The sequence below is a fragment of the Octopus bimaculoides genome, chromosome 7, assembly GCF_046866305.1.
Source record: "Octopus bimaculoides isolate indiv1 chromosome 7, ASM4686630v1, whole genome shotgun sequence".
NCBI classification, from domain to species: domain Eukaryota; kingdom Metazoa; phylum Mollusca; class Cephalopoda; order Octopoda; family Octopodidae; genus Octopus; species Octopus bimaculoides.
In genome coordinates, this window is record NC_142934.1 from 27,777,647 (window position 1) to 27,794,091 (window position 16,445).

Genomic DNA, 16,445 nt, shown 5'->3' on the forward strand with positions numbered 1-16,445 from the left:
TAACCTAGATCCAAGGTTCTTTCATTTGAATTTCAATATCAACAACAGGGTATTTTTGTATGTATGTATGTATGTATGTATGTATGTATGTATGTATGTATGCATGCATGCATGTATGTATGCATGTATGCATGTATGTATGTATGCATGTATGTATGTAAATCTTTATTTCTTCTGCCATGAAGAATTTTATTGGAATGTATCAACCCTCAGTACTTAATTTTTTTAAAGCCTGGTACTTATTCTATCAGTCTTTTTTGGTGAACTGCTAAGTTACAGGAATGTAAACACACTAGCACTGGTTGTCAAGTGGTGGCAAAGGGGAACAAATATAGACAGAAACTCACACTCATAGATATAAATGTATACATATATACGACAAGCTTCTTATATATACATTTGTATGTATATATGTATATATGTATGTATGTATGTATGTATGTATGTATGTATGCATGTATGTATATATGTTTATGTTTGTATGTATGTATGTATGTCTGATGATGGTGATCAAGCTGAAATTTCAAAGTCAGTGTTTATCTGTTCCTTGTAAAAATTAATTAACTTATATTCTACTCAAAATTTTGAATGACAAGTTTAATATTAAATTGCTTTTATATATAACTTCACATAAAAACAATATGTCTTTTAAAAGACACAATATATCAAGAGATTCACTTACAACTACCACAAACTTCTGGATTCAATCCCACATCTGGAATTTTGGACAGATGATAATTTCTATAACCTTTGTTTCATTCAAAGCTTGTGAATGAAATTGTAGAGATGGAAACAGCATTGAAGCCTATCAGGTGAATTGAACCCATAATTCAAAACATACAGCCTTATCACATACACTGTGATTCAGCTGCACAATTACATTATGTATATGCATGTCTGTGGAATATTCAGCCACTTGCATGCTAATTAAAGAGTTGATAATTCAACTGTTCAAACAAGTGAATCCTCATTGTGTAACAACAGAGATCCAACATTTACATGTTTGTCTATTTTTATCTCTATCTAACTGTATGTATGTATGTATGGATGGATGGATGTGTGTGTCTATGCATGTGTATGTGCGTACATATACATGAAAGGTTATGTATAATAGACTTCTATATATATATATATATATATATATATATGGATGGATGTGTGTGTCTATGCATGTGTATGTGCGTACATATACAGGAAAGGTTATGTATAATAGACTTCTATATATATATTTTTGTGTATACATTATATATAATAATGTAATATAATATATATATATGTATGTACATATGTATTTATGTATATATGTATGTATGTATGTATATATGTATGTATGTGTGTGTGTGTGTATGTATTTATGTATGTATGTATGTAGTTCTATATGAATATATGTAAATTTACTGGTTTTATGCTTGTAAATGATTGCAGGATTGTGGGTGTATGTGTGTCTGTATATGCATGTGCTTGTATGTGTTTTGTTTGTGACTTTGTCTGTCAACGGCGTGCATGCGTGTGCACACACGTGTGTGTGTGTGTCTGTGTGCGCATGCGTGCACACACGCATATGTGCATGTATGTATTTATGTATGAATGCAAAACAAAGAAACTTTACAAACACAAAGCTTCGCAAACCATTTTACTGTTGTAGATTTTTCTCTGATAGAATCCTAACTAGAATCTAGCCTCTGACTTATCGTTGATTTTTCCATAAATCTTAGAGAGATTGTCTTCTTTCAAAATATTTCTAAAGAGACTGACATTGAGTTCAAAGGTAAAAATGATATCTACTTCACATTAACAACCAGCATACAAAATCTCAAACTGCAATAATATTGAGACATCTATGTCTTAGAACTATGCTTCCTAAACTGACAAATATCAGGAGGCCCCCAACCACCACAAAAAAAAAAATTACTGAAATGTTTTGCTCTCTCTAGCCTCTCACAATTTTATTAATGAGAATGCTAAATAGATTTTGCATTCATATAATTCTTCTTTGTCGTGACCAGTTTAGAAATCTTTAACTATCAGAATTTTATTAAACACAGCCATTTGTTTGCTCAATTTTTCATCTTCTTTCTCCCCTATCCAGCATGTATGTAATGAGCATCCATTTCTTGTTGTCTACATAGTGAGTTTCCTCAAAGTGAAAACAGTCACACATGTGAAACATTATTTGTAATTATGACCAATAACTGGAAGCATTGCCTTTTGTCTTATTTTAAATCAGTGTTTCATCATCATCATCATCATCATCATTTTAACATCTGCTTTTCCATGCTTGCATGGCTTAGAAAGAATACATTGAGACAGATATTCTATAGCTGAATGTCCTTCCTGTTGCCCACCCTTGCCTGTTTGCAAACAATTTAATATGTCCCCATGGTTGGAGGTGCCCTCATGGAACATTGGAAACAAAGGACACTGCTTGTATGATGGTGGCACTCATTTACAACTATCGTGTGATATCAAGAAATGGAGACACTAACACACTCACACACACACACACACACACACACACACACATATATATATATATATATATATATATATATATATATATATGCATATACATTTGTGCCTATACATAAAGGAAACAGTGTATAGTGCATCCACTAATATTTATTGTGAATGCTTGCTGGGCTGCAAAAATTTCAGAGAATGCAAGTGAAACAGCATTAGATTAAAATAGACATCTGCATATCATACTTAACATATATACACTGTTGAGAGGCATGATTCTGTGGTTTTTTGTCTGGGAGAAAGCCTTTTATAAACAGGTTGTGTTAAAAACAATATATATTGAAACCGAATGAACACCATTGTAGCAGTGACTCATAGGAATGTTAGGTGCATTTCACTCTTCGTGGGATTTGTTAGTAATACCTTTAACTTTTTCAGTCATTAGACTGTAGCTATGCTGAGGCACTGCCTTGAAGAATTTTTATATACACACACACAAATGCGTACTTATATATACACAAATACATACACAAACATATATGTCAGGAGTTTCTTTGCTTAATGGTACAGTGTTCAGCAGGAATTTGGGAGGTATAGGGTTTGATTCTCTTTAGAGGCTTGCTGGCCACTTTCTTCCATCCTTACAGCCATCCTGAATTCCTTTATTTTCTGTGGAATACCAACACACTCGGTGCTTCTAAGTTTGGCCTATGCCAGTGTTGCATAACCATCCCATCTAAGAATACCCTTCAATCTTTGGGCAATAAACTGTGCTTGCGAAGACCTGTTGAGTCAAGTGAAGTCATTGTCATGGTTGATGACAGTATCCCCTGATTGGCATGTAAAAAGCATCATTCGTGCATGGTCAATGCCAGTGCCACTTGACTGGTCGTGTACCACTGGCATGTAAAAAGCACCATTCAAGCATGATCATTGCCAGTGCCACCTGACTGGCTCCTGTGCTGGTGGCATGTAAAAAGCACTCACTACAGTCTTGGAGTGGTTGGCATTAGGAAGGGCATCCAGCTGTAGAAACTCTGCCAGATCAGATTGGAGCCTGGTGCAGCCCTCAGTCAAACCATCCAACCCATGCCAGCATGGAAAGGGAATGTTAAATGACGATGATGATGATGATGATATGTGTGTGTGTGTATACATACATACATTACATACATGTGTGTGTGTGTGTGTGTGTGTGTGTGTGTGTGTGTGTATTATATACTATATATTCACATAATGGTTTCTGTACAGTTTCCACATACCAAATTCCATACAAGAGGCATTAATTCTGTATTGCATTTATACTTTATTATATTTTTCCTTTTTATCTGCATTTATTGTATTTAACTTCTCTGTCATGTTAAGCCAAATTCCAATGTATTCCATTACTACATCAGACATTACTACAAAAAGCAATAAAACACTTCCATTCTATCTATTCCAGAAAAGAGAGAGAGAGAGAGAGAGAGAGAGAGAGAGAGAAGAGGGAAAGAGAGGTAGGGAAGGAGGACTTATGGAATTGCTAAAACTGTTAGAACTGATCAATGTTTACTCTTCTCTGGTTCAGTTTCTAGATAAATTGGATGGATGAACTTTATTACAGCAATGTAAGAAGTAGCAGTTACCATTACTTCAGATGGTTGCTTTGAGGATGACTCTAATGACATCATTTTCTGTTGATTTGAATCTTTTTGTATAAATAACTCTATTGATGAGATACATAAACAAATACATGTGTATAAGCATAGCTGCATGTTTAAGAGCTTTGTTTTCCAATTGCACAGTTCTGAGTTCAATCCCAATGTGTGGCACTTTGGGCAAGAATATTCTACTTTAGCCCTGGGCTGACCAGACCTTGTGAGATTTGGTAGACAGAAATTGAAAGAAGCTCATTGTATATATATATATATATTTCTATTTCTATTAATGTCTGTTTTCCATGCTGGCATGGGTTGGACAGTTTGACTGAAAACTGGTAAGCTGGGGAGCTGCACTATGGTACAAAAGTCCTACTTTAAAGTGATTCAAATTTAAAGCTTCCAAAATTTCATGTCATTTTATATTCCAAATACCAGCTAAGACAGAATGAACTAAACAGAACAGGAGGAGACATGTGAGATGGAGAGTTGCTGAAGAGGTCACAGGATGTGTGATGAAAGATTTCAGACAAAGGACACTAAAATGATAATAATGATAATAATAATAATAATAATAATAATAATAATAATAATAATAATAATAATAAATGCCCCGATGCAGTACCAGACAGTGGCTCTCATGGGTTCTGATCTTAACTGATTGGAAGTGTTATCATGTACATTGTTTTGTCTTGGTATAAAAGTAGGGCTACAGCAAATATTCTGCTCAATACCACAGATTCGCTTGTCAGTTGCTTGACCTTAACCAGTTGAGCATGTCCCTTAGTGGCTGACGATATATGCATCTCTGATCACAAACAAAAGTAGTGGGAAAGCATCATAGCCATGTGTTGAGAGGAATTCTTTGGGGTTTGGATAATTCACATCTGGAAACATGGGTGTTTCGTTTAACATCCTTAAACAACCCTTATCCAGGGACATTTTAAGTGGAATGGGTTATTCAACCTGTAGAAAATTCTAACTGGGTCCCCACCTGCAAGGTCATGCACTGCTTATCTTGATATGAGATCACTATGTCATGCACATGTGGTTGTGATGCATGTGCCTAGTGTACCCTTATCAAATGGGTAGTCATGATACTGGGCTTTGTATATTTTACCCCAGTGTCATTTTGATAGCATGCACTGCTCTCTCACTCAATATCAATAATAATAATAATAATAATAATAATAATAATAATAATAATAATAATAATAAAGCTGAAGTGAAGACCAAGTATAAAGTGTGTGTGGCTAATTGGCAAAAAAAAAAAAATGACCATCCCCAAATATAACAATGACAAAGTTGTTTTATTAAATTCTTCATTATCTTCAAAATTAATTGAAACAAAGACAATGTATGAAAAATAACAAAGAGTTTAAATGAATGCAATAGTTAAATCAAATCCTGATTTAACTTCTGAAGATGAATGTTAGCTGTTGGATATGCAATATGGACTTTGTTAATGAATTGATCTCTGGTAACCTGTAGATAACTGGATTTCATTTGCAAGTGTCATTATATCCCAAATGCCTGCAGTTACATAGGTGTGGACAAGGGAAAAGTGGGGATATATTTTGTGTGTTATCTTTTATCTTTTACTTGTTTCAGTCATTAGACTGTGACCATGCTGGGGCACTGCCCTAAAGAATTTTTAGTCAAATAAATCAACCCCATTATCTTTTTTTCTCAAGCATGGTGCTTATTTTTTTGGTCTCCTTTGATGAACTGCTAAGTTATGGGTTGTCAAGTGGTAGACAAACACAGGCACATATATACCTAACTATATGTCTCTCTCTCTCTCTCTCTCTCTCTCTCTCTCTCTCTCTCTCTCTCTGTATATATATATATATATATAAAACAAATAATAAATTAGTATATGCATATATACGTACAAGTATGTGCATACCTACATCTACCTGCATATATAGGGGCATATCTGGTTACAGGACATTGCAAACAAAACGTAGACAAAAAAATGATAATAACCAGAGTACAGAAAACACACAGGCCACATAGAGAACATTTTCCTTCATCAGTTGCCCCCATTCTAACACAGGCATTTTGAAGAGTTAGGGCATATATATATATATATATATATATATATATATATATATACAATAGATCCCACTTTATATATAAATCCACCTGCTTAATGTATCCAAAATGGGTTGGGACGGAATTTTTACATATAAAATCTCTCATTTAATAAATCCAAACCCTTGCTTAATAAATCCAACTGTCACTGCTTCTTCCTAAACTGTCAGCAAGTGGCACTGAACGAATGAAGTTTTTTTTTTTCACTCTTAAAAACTGACTGGTAAGCTCCAGCATCCACAGTCATCCAGCTGTCACATGGTACAGTCTATCATCCAAAAATAGATCAATGAATATGTAGGAGCTTGTGATGGCTGCTGGAGCCTACCACACAGCCCTGTTATTCAAGCAAAGAAGTAGGCTCTGAGACACCTCTTGTCAAAATTACATGCCCTTTTCATTCATTGGATGATGGAGTGTACCACATGACAGCTGGTTTGTTGTGGCTGCTGGAGCCTTCCTGTCAGTATATAAGGCTGAAAAAACAAGTCATTTGTCATTCATGCAGAAAGTGAGACACACACAAGTTGTTCAAAATGTTCAAAATGAAAGGAGAGAGGCAGGACAAATCTGTGGCAGAAATGATTCAATTGTTTGAACATTTTAAAGCTGAATGTTACAATGATGGTGCTGTTGTTGCTCCAGAAAACATCACTGAAGAAGAAAAACTAGACGAGATCATTCATGACATTCGGCAATCTGAGAAGGAAACCAAAGGAGATGAAAATGACGATTCTGATGTTGATGTTGATGAAAGAGTTCTGGAACCTCCAACACCAGCTGAAATGAGATACCATCTCACTTGATTAGAAAGTGGCCTTGGAAGTTTTGATTTCACTGACATGAATCTTTTTAGAACTCTGAAAGAAAAAATCAATGCAGAGTTGTGATCAAAGCACTCAGCAAAGCAAACAACACTCAACAAATTTTTCATTCAATGACATAGTTTATAATGTTTGTATTCATGTATTCACATATGTATGTATTTTAATAAATTGGTGAATCAATTGGTGAATTTTGTTCCATCGGTCAATAAATCCCTTGTTTAATAAATCCAAAATAGGCAGTCCCAAGATGGATTTATAAAGCAGGGTCTACTGTATATATACACACACAAGTAAGAACATAAATGCAAAACAAGGTGGAAAAATATAATACATGAATACCAAAGGTAGAGTAGTATGTTTTTATTAAAGCTGCAAAATCTTCACAAACTATTACTCAAAGTTTCACATTACCATTCATTAAGCAGTATGATTACAACTGTCTTATAAACAGGAATGTTGATATCCATCAACTCAATCCACTCACAAGGCTTTGGTCAGCCCAAAGCTATAGTAGAAGACACTTGCTGAAGGTGGTTACAAAGCAAACTTCTTACTACTCAGCTATGCCTATGACTATGTTAGATAAAGAGAAAAAGGAAAAGAAATGATGTGGTCTGTTAGAAGATGAATGATGGTAAGAGAGAAATAGAAGTAGAGAGAAAACCTTGCAAGGGAAGATCAAAAATGATAGGAAGATAGGTTTTTATGTAAGATCTTAAAAATGAAATGACAAAAGACATAATGGTCTGTAAGTTTTACTGCCTCATACAATGTATTTTAAAGCACGGAAAACAACAGTGATAAATGAAAAGCTATTAAATCATTTTTGTCAGTTTTGTAAGAATGTGTCTTGGGTTCAAATTTTCTACAGATATCTGCAATTCAGAGCACCTTTATTCTGCATTGCCTCATATCATCAAGCTGAAATAAGATTGTCATATCCAAAGTAAAATTTATCATATGCTCTGCTTCATTTCATTTTAATGAAATTGAATATATACATATATATATATATATATATATATATAGAGAGAGAGAGAGAGAGAGAGAGAGAGAGAGAGAGATATACATATATACATATATTATCCAAAGTGTACATTATTATATATCCATTATGGCTGATCTTACCAATTGGTTTCACACTAGGAATTCAATGGGGTATTAGGTAACAATCCAATTATGTAACCCTATGCTCATCAGAATTAGCTGATATGGAATGAAATATGGTGACTGCCACTGCTTATATATATATATATATATATATATAAGCAGTGGCTCATGCCTCTTCATGACCTGGAGGATTTTTTTTTTCAGATTGTTTAAGGTAGGGATTGTATTAATGTTGGTAATAATGATAACAGCATTAGCAATAATAAGAGGGAGAAAGTACCAAGTATATTCACAGCTTTACTATTATACCTTGTATTATAGTCTGTCTTATCTACCATTTAAACTGATGTTTTCCTTTCTTCTGTTTATTTTTCAGACACATATTCTGTCCCTGAGGACTTACAGCCACCTGCCTTGCAGGCTTCACCATCACTTGCCAGTGCATCAGCAAAAGGCAAGTGGGGAGCAGCCATGGAGCAAACAAGGAAACGGAAAGGCTCCCTCATCGAGTAAGTAACCAAACAAATATTTGTCCTTAACTCATTCAGTCAGTCATTGTCCCACAAGTGAGGATGACAACTGACTCAATGGTGTCATGCTCTACAGCAGATTAGTCCAACCCATACCAGCATCAAACAGTGGATGTTGAAACATTGCTGTTGTTGTTGTTGTTATCATAATCATCACCATCATCACCATCAGTGGAGCGGTAGGTTTTGCAGAGTCGAATATGTGTTTCATGTTCAATTCCTGCTTGGAACCATTTCCAGTTATGGTGACAATATTTGTAGTGGTGATGACAGTCATGGTAGTCTTAGTAGTATGACAAAAAAGTGATATGATATTGATGACAAAAAAGTGATATGATATTGATGACAAAAAAGTGATATGATATTGATGACAAAAAAGTGATATGATATTGAGGATGAGGAAGAGGCAGACAACAACAATCAGTTGAATCATTTGAACATCACAAAGATGCCTTACAGTATGTAGCTATGCGCCTTTGCATTCTGAGTTCAAATTCTATTGAGGTAATTTTTGCTGTGATAAAATAAAATACCAGTTATGTACTGGGGTTGATATAATTTGACTGTTCTCCACTACCCAAATTTCTGGTTTGTGTCGACATGAAAGAGTACCTGTGTTAGTTTCTGTCACTAAATAACTACATTCAGCTACAAACACTCTACCCTAGTGTACTACAACAAACAATATTGTACTACAGTGTACTATATTGTAGCATTTTACAGTGACTAAATAACTATATTAAGCCACAAACAACCTACCACAGTGTACTGTAACATATACTACTGCACTACAAAATACTATGCTACAATCAGAAACACTTGACTACCATGTACCCCAAATGATTTCATACATACTATAACGTACAACAAACTATGCTACTATACTGCAATGTATTGTACAATAGCATTTTACAGAGACTAAGGGAGATAGCTCTATTGTAGTGTTATACAATTGATAGATATACCATACCCTGTCTTTTTTGACTGGATTTACCATGTCTCTGCATGCTGTGGAAGGAACTAAAAGGGCTGGTAGCAAGAAGAGCATCCAGCCTGAAAACACTGCCTTGTGAGAAGCTTTGTCCAAACCAAGCTAAGAGGATGATGGTGATGTTGGAGTCAATTTGTGATGCTGGAGTCAATTGGTGATGATGGTGACTTGGGTGACAATGATTATTATTATTATTACTACTATATTTATTAAGGTAGTGAGCTGACAGAACCATTAGCATGCCATGCAAAATGCTTAGTGGCATCTCGTCCGTCTCTATGTTCTGAGTTCAAATTCCACTGAGGTCGACTTTACCTTTCATCCTTTCGGGGTCAATAAAATAAGTACCAGTACTGGAGTCGATGTAATTGACTACTCCCCTCCCCCACAATTTCAAGTCTTGTGTCTATAATAGAAAGGATTATTATTATTGTTGTTGTACTTGGGGATGGTCATATTGCCAGTTTAGCCAATAAAAACACATGCACTGTATATTTGGTGTTAATTTGCTTCAGCTTTATATTACATTACATTACATTAATCCTATTTCAGCCAGAGTTCTTTCGTCACACTTCTGTGACCTCTTCAGTTGTCCTTTGTTTTCTTCTTTCTTATGTGTGTCCCACCTTGCTAACTATCAGCCATTTTGTATTTTGTATTCCTATTATTATTATTATTATTATTATTATTATTATTATTATTATTATTATTATTATTATTATTATTATTATTATTACATACAGTTTCTTTTCCATGTCAATAGGTTGAATGCATCTACATAGCAATGTCTCTTTTAACAAACATTAACCATCTTTTAAAAGTTCAACCAACTCTCTTTTGCCTTCTTTTTCACTACTCCATAACATATTTCCTATGTCCACATCATCAAGCCTCAGTACCTTTCCTGCAACATGTACAGCTGTTCAAGTTACGTGTTGCTCTACTCAACCAGAACATAATCTACTTCCTTATACACATATATCAGCCAATGGTTTTTGATATCCAGCTGACATTTGTACTCCATCTTATAGATTAATACTGCACACATGACCAACTGTTCTTACTTCATCCTGCTTCATTCCTTGCAGGTCTTTCACATTAACTGTCCATATCTCACTGACATTCAGTATAAAATCTGTTATACATGCCTCATGTATTCTGTTATTTGCATGCACAAAGAGAGAGAGAGACAGACAGACAGACAGATAAACAGTCAGACGGACAGAGTTTGTTATCAACAAGGATATCAGTTTTGTAACTTCCATCCTTGAATATGTCTCATACATAGCTGCACATTTAAAAAGTTCACTTCACAACTGCATGGCTTGGGGTTCAATTTCAGTTGCACAGCAGATTGGTCAAATGTGTTGACCAGCATCTTGTGAGTGAAATTTAGTCAACACAATCTTCTGAAATGCATCGTGGGTAATGTCACTCCTTCACTAACTTCTCTGTGACAATTTTTCCTCCTCTCCCATATCCATCTTCTACATTGTCCACCAGACTGTAAGTCAACAAACACAATCTAGGGTTTTGTGTTCATGGCTAAGAACTTTCCTTGCTGTTTTCTCACAAGATATTCAAACCTGAAATACATTCTGCATAATCTCACTCCTTCACTGACTTCTCTCTAATGTTTTCTTTTTTTTTACCTTTATTCATAAACTGCGTCTTCAAATTCAAACCTCTAGAACTTTCTCCCTATCTTGTATGCCTACCTTTGATGGGGTTCCATATTTTTGTATAACGTGACTAAAGTAATAGCTTAATATTATTCCATTCTGGTGCTTTCAACATTCCATTAACTGTCCCTATGGAACCTGTACTTTCTCTTGTCTTCATCCCATTCATTTTATTGCTCAGACTTCTACATACTGATCTATCCAGCTAACCTTGAGATCACAAGAGCTTCAATGTAGTTACTCAAACTGCTAGAAACAGCAGCTAAATCTTAATCAAATCCTACTCCCCATTTTAAAAGGGGAATGACACATTAGATAGTTATTAATATCTAATAACTACAGTATCAAGATATCTTTAAAGAAGCAGGATGGTCATGGTTGGAATATTTTCATCGTAGGTCTGCTCAACTATGGCTGACCTGGAGCTAACCATTAATATCAATAACACAGCTAACCCTTAATCTAACCCCATTGTCAGGCTCAACTGAAAGTAGGTTTCCTTAGTCCCATTCACACTTCTTATTCAACTGTTTGTGTGGTACTTTCCCTCCACTCTTGTAGAACAGCTTGTATACATTGTAAAGTGGTTGGTATTAGGAAGGGCACCCAACCCTAGAAACCATGTCAAAGCTGACTTAGAGCATGATACTGCCTTGAAGCACACTGGTTCCTATCAAACTGCCCAAACCATGGTGGCATGTGTATGCATGTATGTATGTATGTATGTATGTATGTATGTGTATGTATGTGTTTGTGTATATATATATATACATACACACACACATATAGAGAGAGAGTGCACATGGCCTAGTGGTTCGAGTGTTGCAGTCATGAGTCCAAGATCATGGTTTCAGTTCCAAGACAGAGTGGTGCATTGTGTGCTTGAGCAAAACACTTCATCTCACATTACTTTGTCAACACTTCAGCACCTGATATATGGCACACTGTACATCATAAGCACAGGTATGGCTGTGTAGTAAGAAGTTTGCTTCCCAACCACATAGTTCCAGGTTCAGTCCTAATGTGTGGCACTTTTGACAAGTGTCATGTACTATTGCCTTGGGGTGACTAGAGCCTTGTGAGTGAATTTGGTAGGTGAAAACCAAAAGAAGCCCAATCACCACTTGACAACTGATATTGGTGTGCTTATGTTCCTGTAGATTAAGTATCAGACTTAGAAAAAGATATATGAACTGGGATCAATTCATATGACTAGATATTCTTCAAGGGGGTGCCCCAGTATGGCCCCAGTCATTACACTGAAATGGGTAAAAGATTAAAAAATGTGTGTGTGTGTGTGTGTGTGTGTGTGTGTGCGTCTTTACCTTGGCATCACATGATTACTGTAAATGAGTAGTATCATTCATTTTCAATATTCTGCAAAAACATGTCTGGCCATGAGAAAATATTTCCTTTGTTTGTAAACTGGTGAATGTTGGTGACAAGAAGGGCATCCAGCTGTAGATAATCTGCCCCATGCAAACATGGAAAAGGATATGCTAAAATGATGGTGATGATGATATATTTATAAAAACAGCAACTATGCATTTTGAATTGGTTCCCATAATACACACTTAGGCATATATATATATATATATATATATATATATATATATGTGTGTGTGTGTGTAGGTATATGTGTGTGTGTGTGTGTGTGTGTGTGTGTGTGTATGTGTGTGTGTATGTATGTATATACATACACACACATATATTTACACATACACACACTGAAAAATATATCTATAATATATCAGAGAAAAGAGTTCTCAGTATCAATATAATTTTATATATACATAAGGTACAAAATAAGGTACATAATAATCACACATACAAACATTTCCATACTTCCCTTGTACACATGCACACATACACACATATACTCACACAGAGTTGAAACACTGATTTTTTTTCATCCCTTCCTTTCTCTCATTGCTATTACTTTCTCTCACTCCCTCTCAGTAAGGGCTATTACTCTCACTACTTCTCCTTCACTGAATTACTATTATTTCTCCTCCTTCGCATCAAGTGTGATTCTGGACAATATATATATATATATATATATATATATATATATATATATATATATATATATATATATATATATAAACACTACACCCATTATTATACTAGGAGATTTTGGTTGAGTCCATATCTTACTACGTTGAGTTACACCTGTAGATGCATAGGATATTCACGTAAATTTTTCATATTTTCTCCTTGTCACCACACCCTATAACAAGAAAACTGTTATGAATATGCAAACCCTATTAATTTACAGTCATAACTTGCCTGAAGACCATGTTCACCTACCACAGGTGAACTGAGAGTAATAAGAGGCTAATTTGACTAAAATAAAATATATCATTCAGACATACATACATACATACATACATGTGTATATGTATTTCATATGTGTGTATATACAATACAGAGAGGGAAAGTAAATAATAAGTAATAAATTAAAAGTGTATGTAACCGTTACTATTTGTTCTTAAATGCTTAAAATTTTATTTAAAAATCGATTATTATTTATAGAAATGATAATTTATCAAATATGAGAAAGTGCCAACTACCATGTCTACCAAACAAAGTTATTCCATTTGTCTTTGAATAAGTCAATCAATACCTTTATTGTATTATTGCTTCTTCATACTCTTGCATTAGAACAAAATCAAAATAAAACCAAAATATCTGTCTTTACCCCATGATCCCACATATGAGTGTAGGCTGAAAAGTTCATAGGCTGACCATAATGCAATGGTTGAAGTTGACTAAATGTGTTTTATTTTTCAACATAGCCTCCTTTGCAGTCTAAACACTTCCTCCATCAGTGTTGCAGCACTTGGATTCCCGTGGTATAGAAGCTGTCATCCTGACCCTCAAAAAAGTCAACAGTAGATATCGGTGCAATACTGCTTCCCAGCCAAGTGTTTTTTCATGCTGGAGAACAAAAAATAGTCAGATGGTATCAAATCAGGAGAATATACGCAGCAGCCATTGCAACCAGTTCAAAGCCACAGTCATGCACAGCAGCCATTGCAACCACAGACTTGTGTGCAGGAGCATTGTCCTGATGAAGCAGGACCCCTTCATCAGTTTTCCAGGCTGTTTTGACTTGATTGCCTTTTGCAGCTATCTTAGCAAGTTGGAATAGTATTCTCCACTGATAGTATGGCCTCTCTGAAAGTAGTCAATGAACACAATGCTCTTTGCATCACAGAAGATGGAAGCCATCACCTTCCCTGCTGATGACACCACCTTGGCCTTCTTTGGTGGGGAAAAAGACAGGTGTTTCCATTGCATGGACTGCTGTTTGGCCTCTGGCTCAAAGTGGTGAACCCAACATTCATCTTGGGTGAGGAAATGTTCAATAAAACCAGTTGGATGTGCTTCAAAAAGTGCCAAGTTTGCCTGCAATATGACCAGTCTGGTGTGCTTTTGATCAGGTAGCCACCAGGCAGAATTCTTTGAAATGCCAGGTTTGTTTTGCAGAATGTTCTCAACTCATTCACTGGAGGTGCCGACAGCATTAGCTATCTGATTAACATTTAAATGTCTGTCATTCATCACCATGTGGTGAACACAGTCAATTTTTTCTTGGGTGGTAACTGTGGCAGGATGCCCGGACTTTGGGTCATCTTCAAGACTCTCCCTACCCCTCTTGAATTCAGCTGCCCACTTTTGCACAGTTGATAAAGCTGGAGCATCATCTCCTAATGTAGCAACCATATCAGCTTGACTGTCCTTGAGGTCTTCACTTAATGAATTAAAAATTATTGGATTTTTATAACAATAATCACCTAATTAAATGCAACAATTATGATTCTCTAGGGAAAAATGTTAGTAATAAATGGATTCATAGTTTCTCTAATGTACAAAGGGAAGCAACCCACATTAAATCCCATCTCAACCTGAAGAGCATAAGTAACACAGTAAATAACAATTACACAGAATGTAAAGATATAAATCAAAATAATAATATGAATAGTAGTGATAATATGCATTGTGATTGCAAGGTTAAAAGTAACTGTTTATTTAAAAACCATTGTAAGCAAAGGAATGTAGTATATAGATGTAGAGTGATGTCTGAATGTAAGAGTTTTTTTTACATTGGAGCAACAGAAAATTATATCAAAAAGCACATCACTAATCACATTTATACCTTTAATAATAGAAAGAAGTCATCTTGTTCCAGCCTCAGTAAATTTATTTGGGAATTAAAAGACAGGAATAAAGTATTGCTGTGGAGTGGGAGATTGTAAGATAGGCTAGTACCTATAAAGTTGGAAACGTCTTTTGTTTACTCTGTATGGAGGAACTTTTTGAAATCTTGTATTCAAGGTGTCAACTCCTGAATGCAAGGAGGGAGACTATTTTTTTTTATATGTTCACACCTATAAATATGTTCTCAGAAACTACCATTAGATGTAATTTAAAGAATAAATTAGATATAATTGTAAGGTCACTGAAACCTTGAATCAGGCAGTATCTCATGATTAATATGCTTACATCAGTAACTAAAATGAGTAAATAATTTTTAATATATATCATTTTAATATTAATGTATAAATTAAATGGATGATATAAATATAAAGATTTATGTACAGGTAACAGTAGTATATGTTATATATAGTTTACTGGAACTTTAATTCAGACACATATCTCGAGAATATATGATTAATAGCTTATGAATGGTTAATTAATTTAAGTTAGAGATGCAATGTGTTGATTTAATATTGGTTTTAACTTCATTAGTTTCTTAATTTGATTTGTTTATATTTATGCTTTCCTCGATTAGATCATTCATTTCTTTTCTCACTATTGTTCACTAATATCGATGACATAATATTCAACTATGGTAATTAGTAAACAGTTTTGATTCATCATCATTTCATCATTTTCAAAACTTTACCACACACATGCACAAATACATAAGAATAGTAGCAGTTTTTTTAAATACACCTGTTGCTAAAACACACATATCTGAGTTTATTAAAGGACAACCAACATGTTGTATGTAGCTCCTTTCTAATAAATTCTCTCCCTTGATGAAATACCCAATTTACAATATTTGATATGAAAATTTAAATTAATTTAATTTAATTTGATTT

At 34.7% G+C, this 16,445-nt stretch overlaps 1 protein-coding gene across 2 annotated transcripts in view; it reads left to right on the forward strand.

The window, feature by feature from the left end:
* LOC106873181 (basic helix-loop-helix ARNT-like protein 1) overlaps positions 1-16,445 on the forward strand; it is a 788,348-nt gene that overhangs the window by 646,710 nt on the left and 125,193 nt on the right. For both annotated transcript variants that reach the window (XM_089355050.1, XM_089355049.1), the window contains one exon: positions 8,508-8,640. In XM_089355050.1, the coding sequence (XP_089211176.1) occupies positions 8,603-8,640 (38 nt within the window). In that variant the 5' untranslated portion in view covers positions 8,508-8,602. The remainder of the gene's footprint in view (positions 1-8,507; positions 8,641-16,445) is intronic.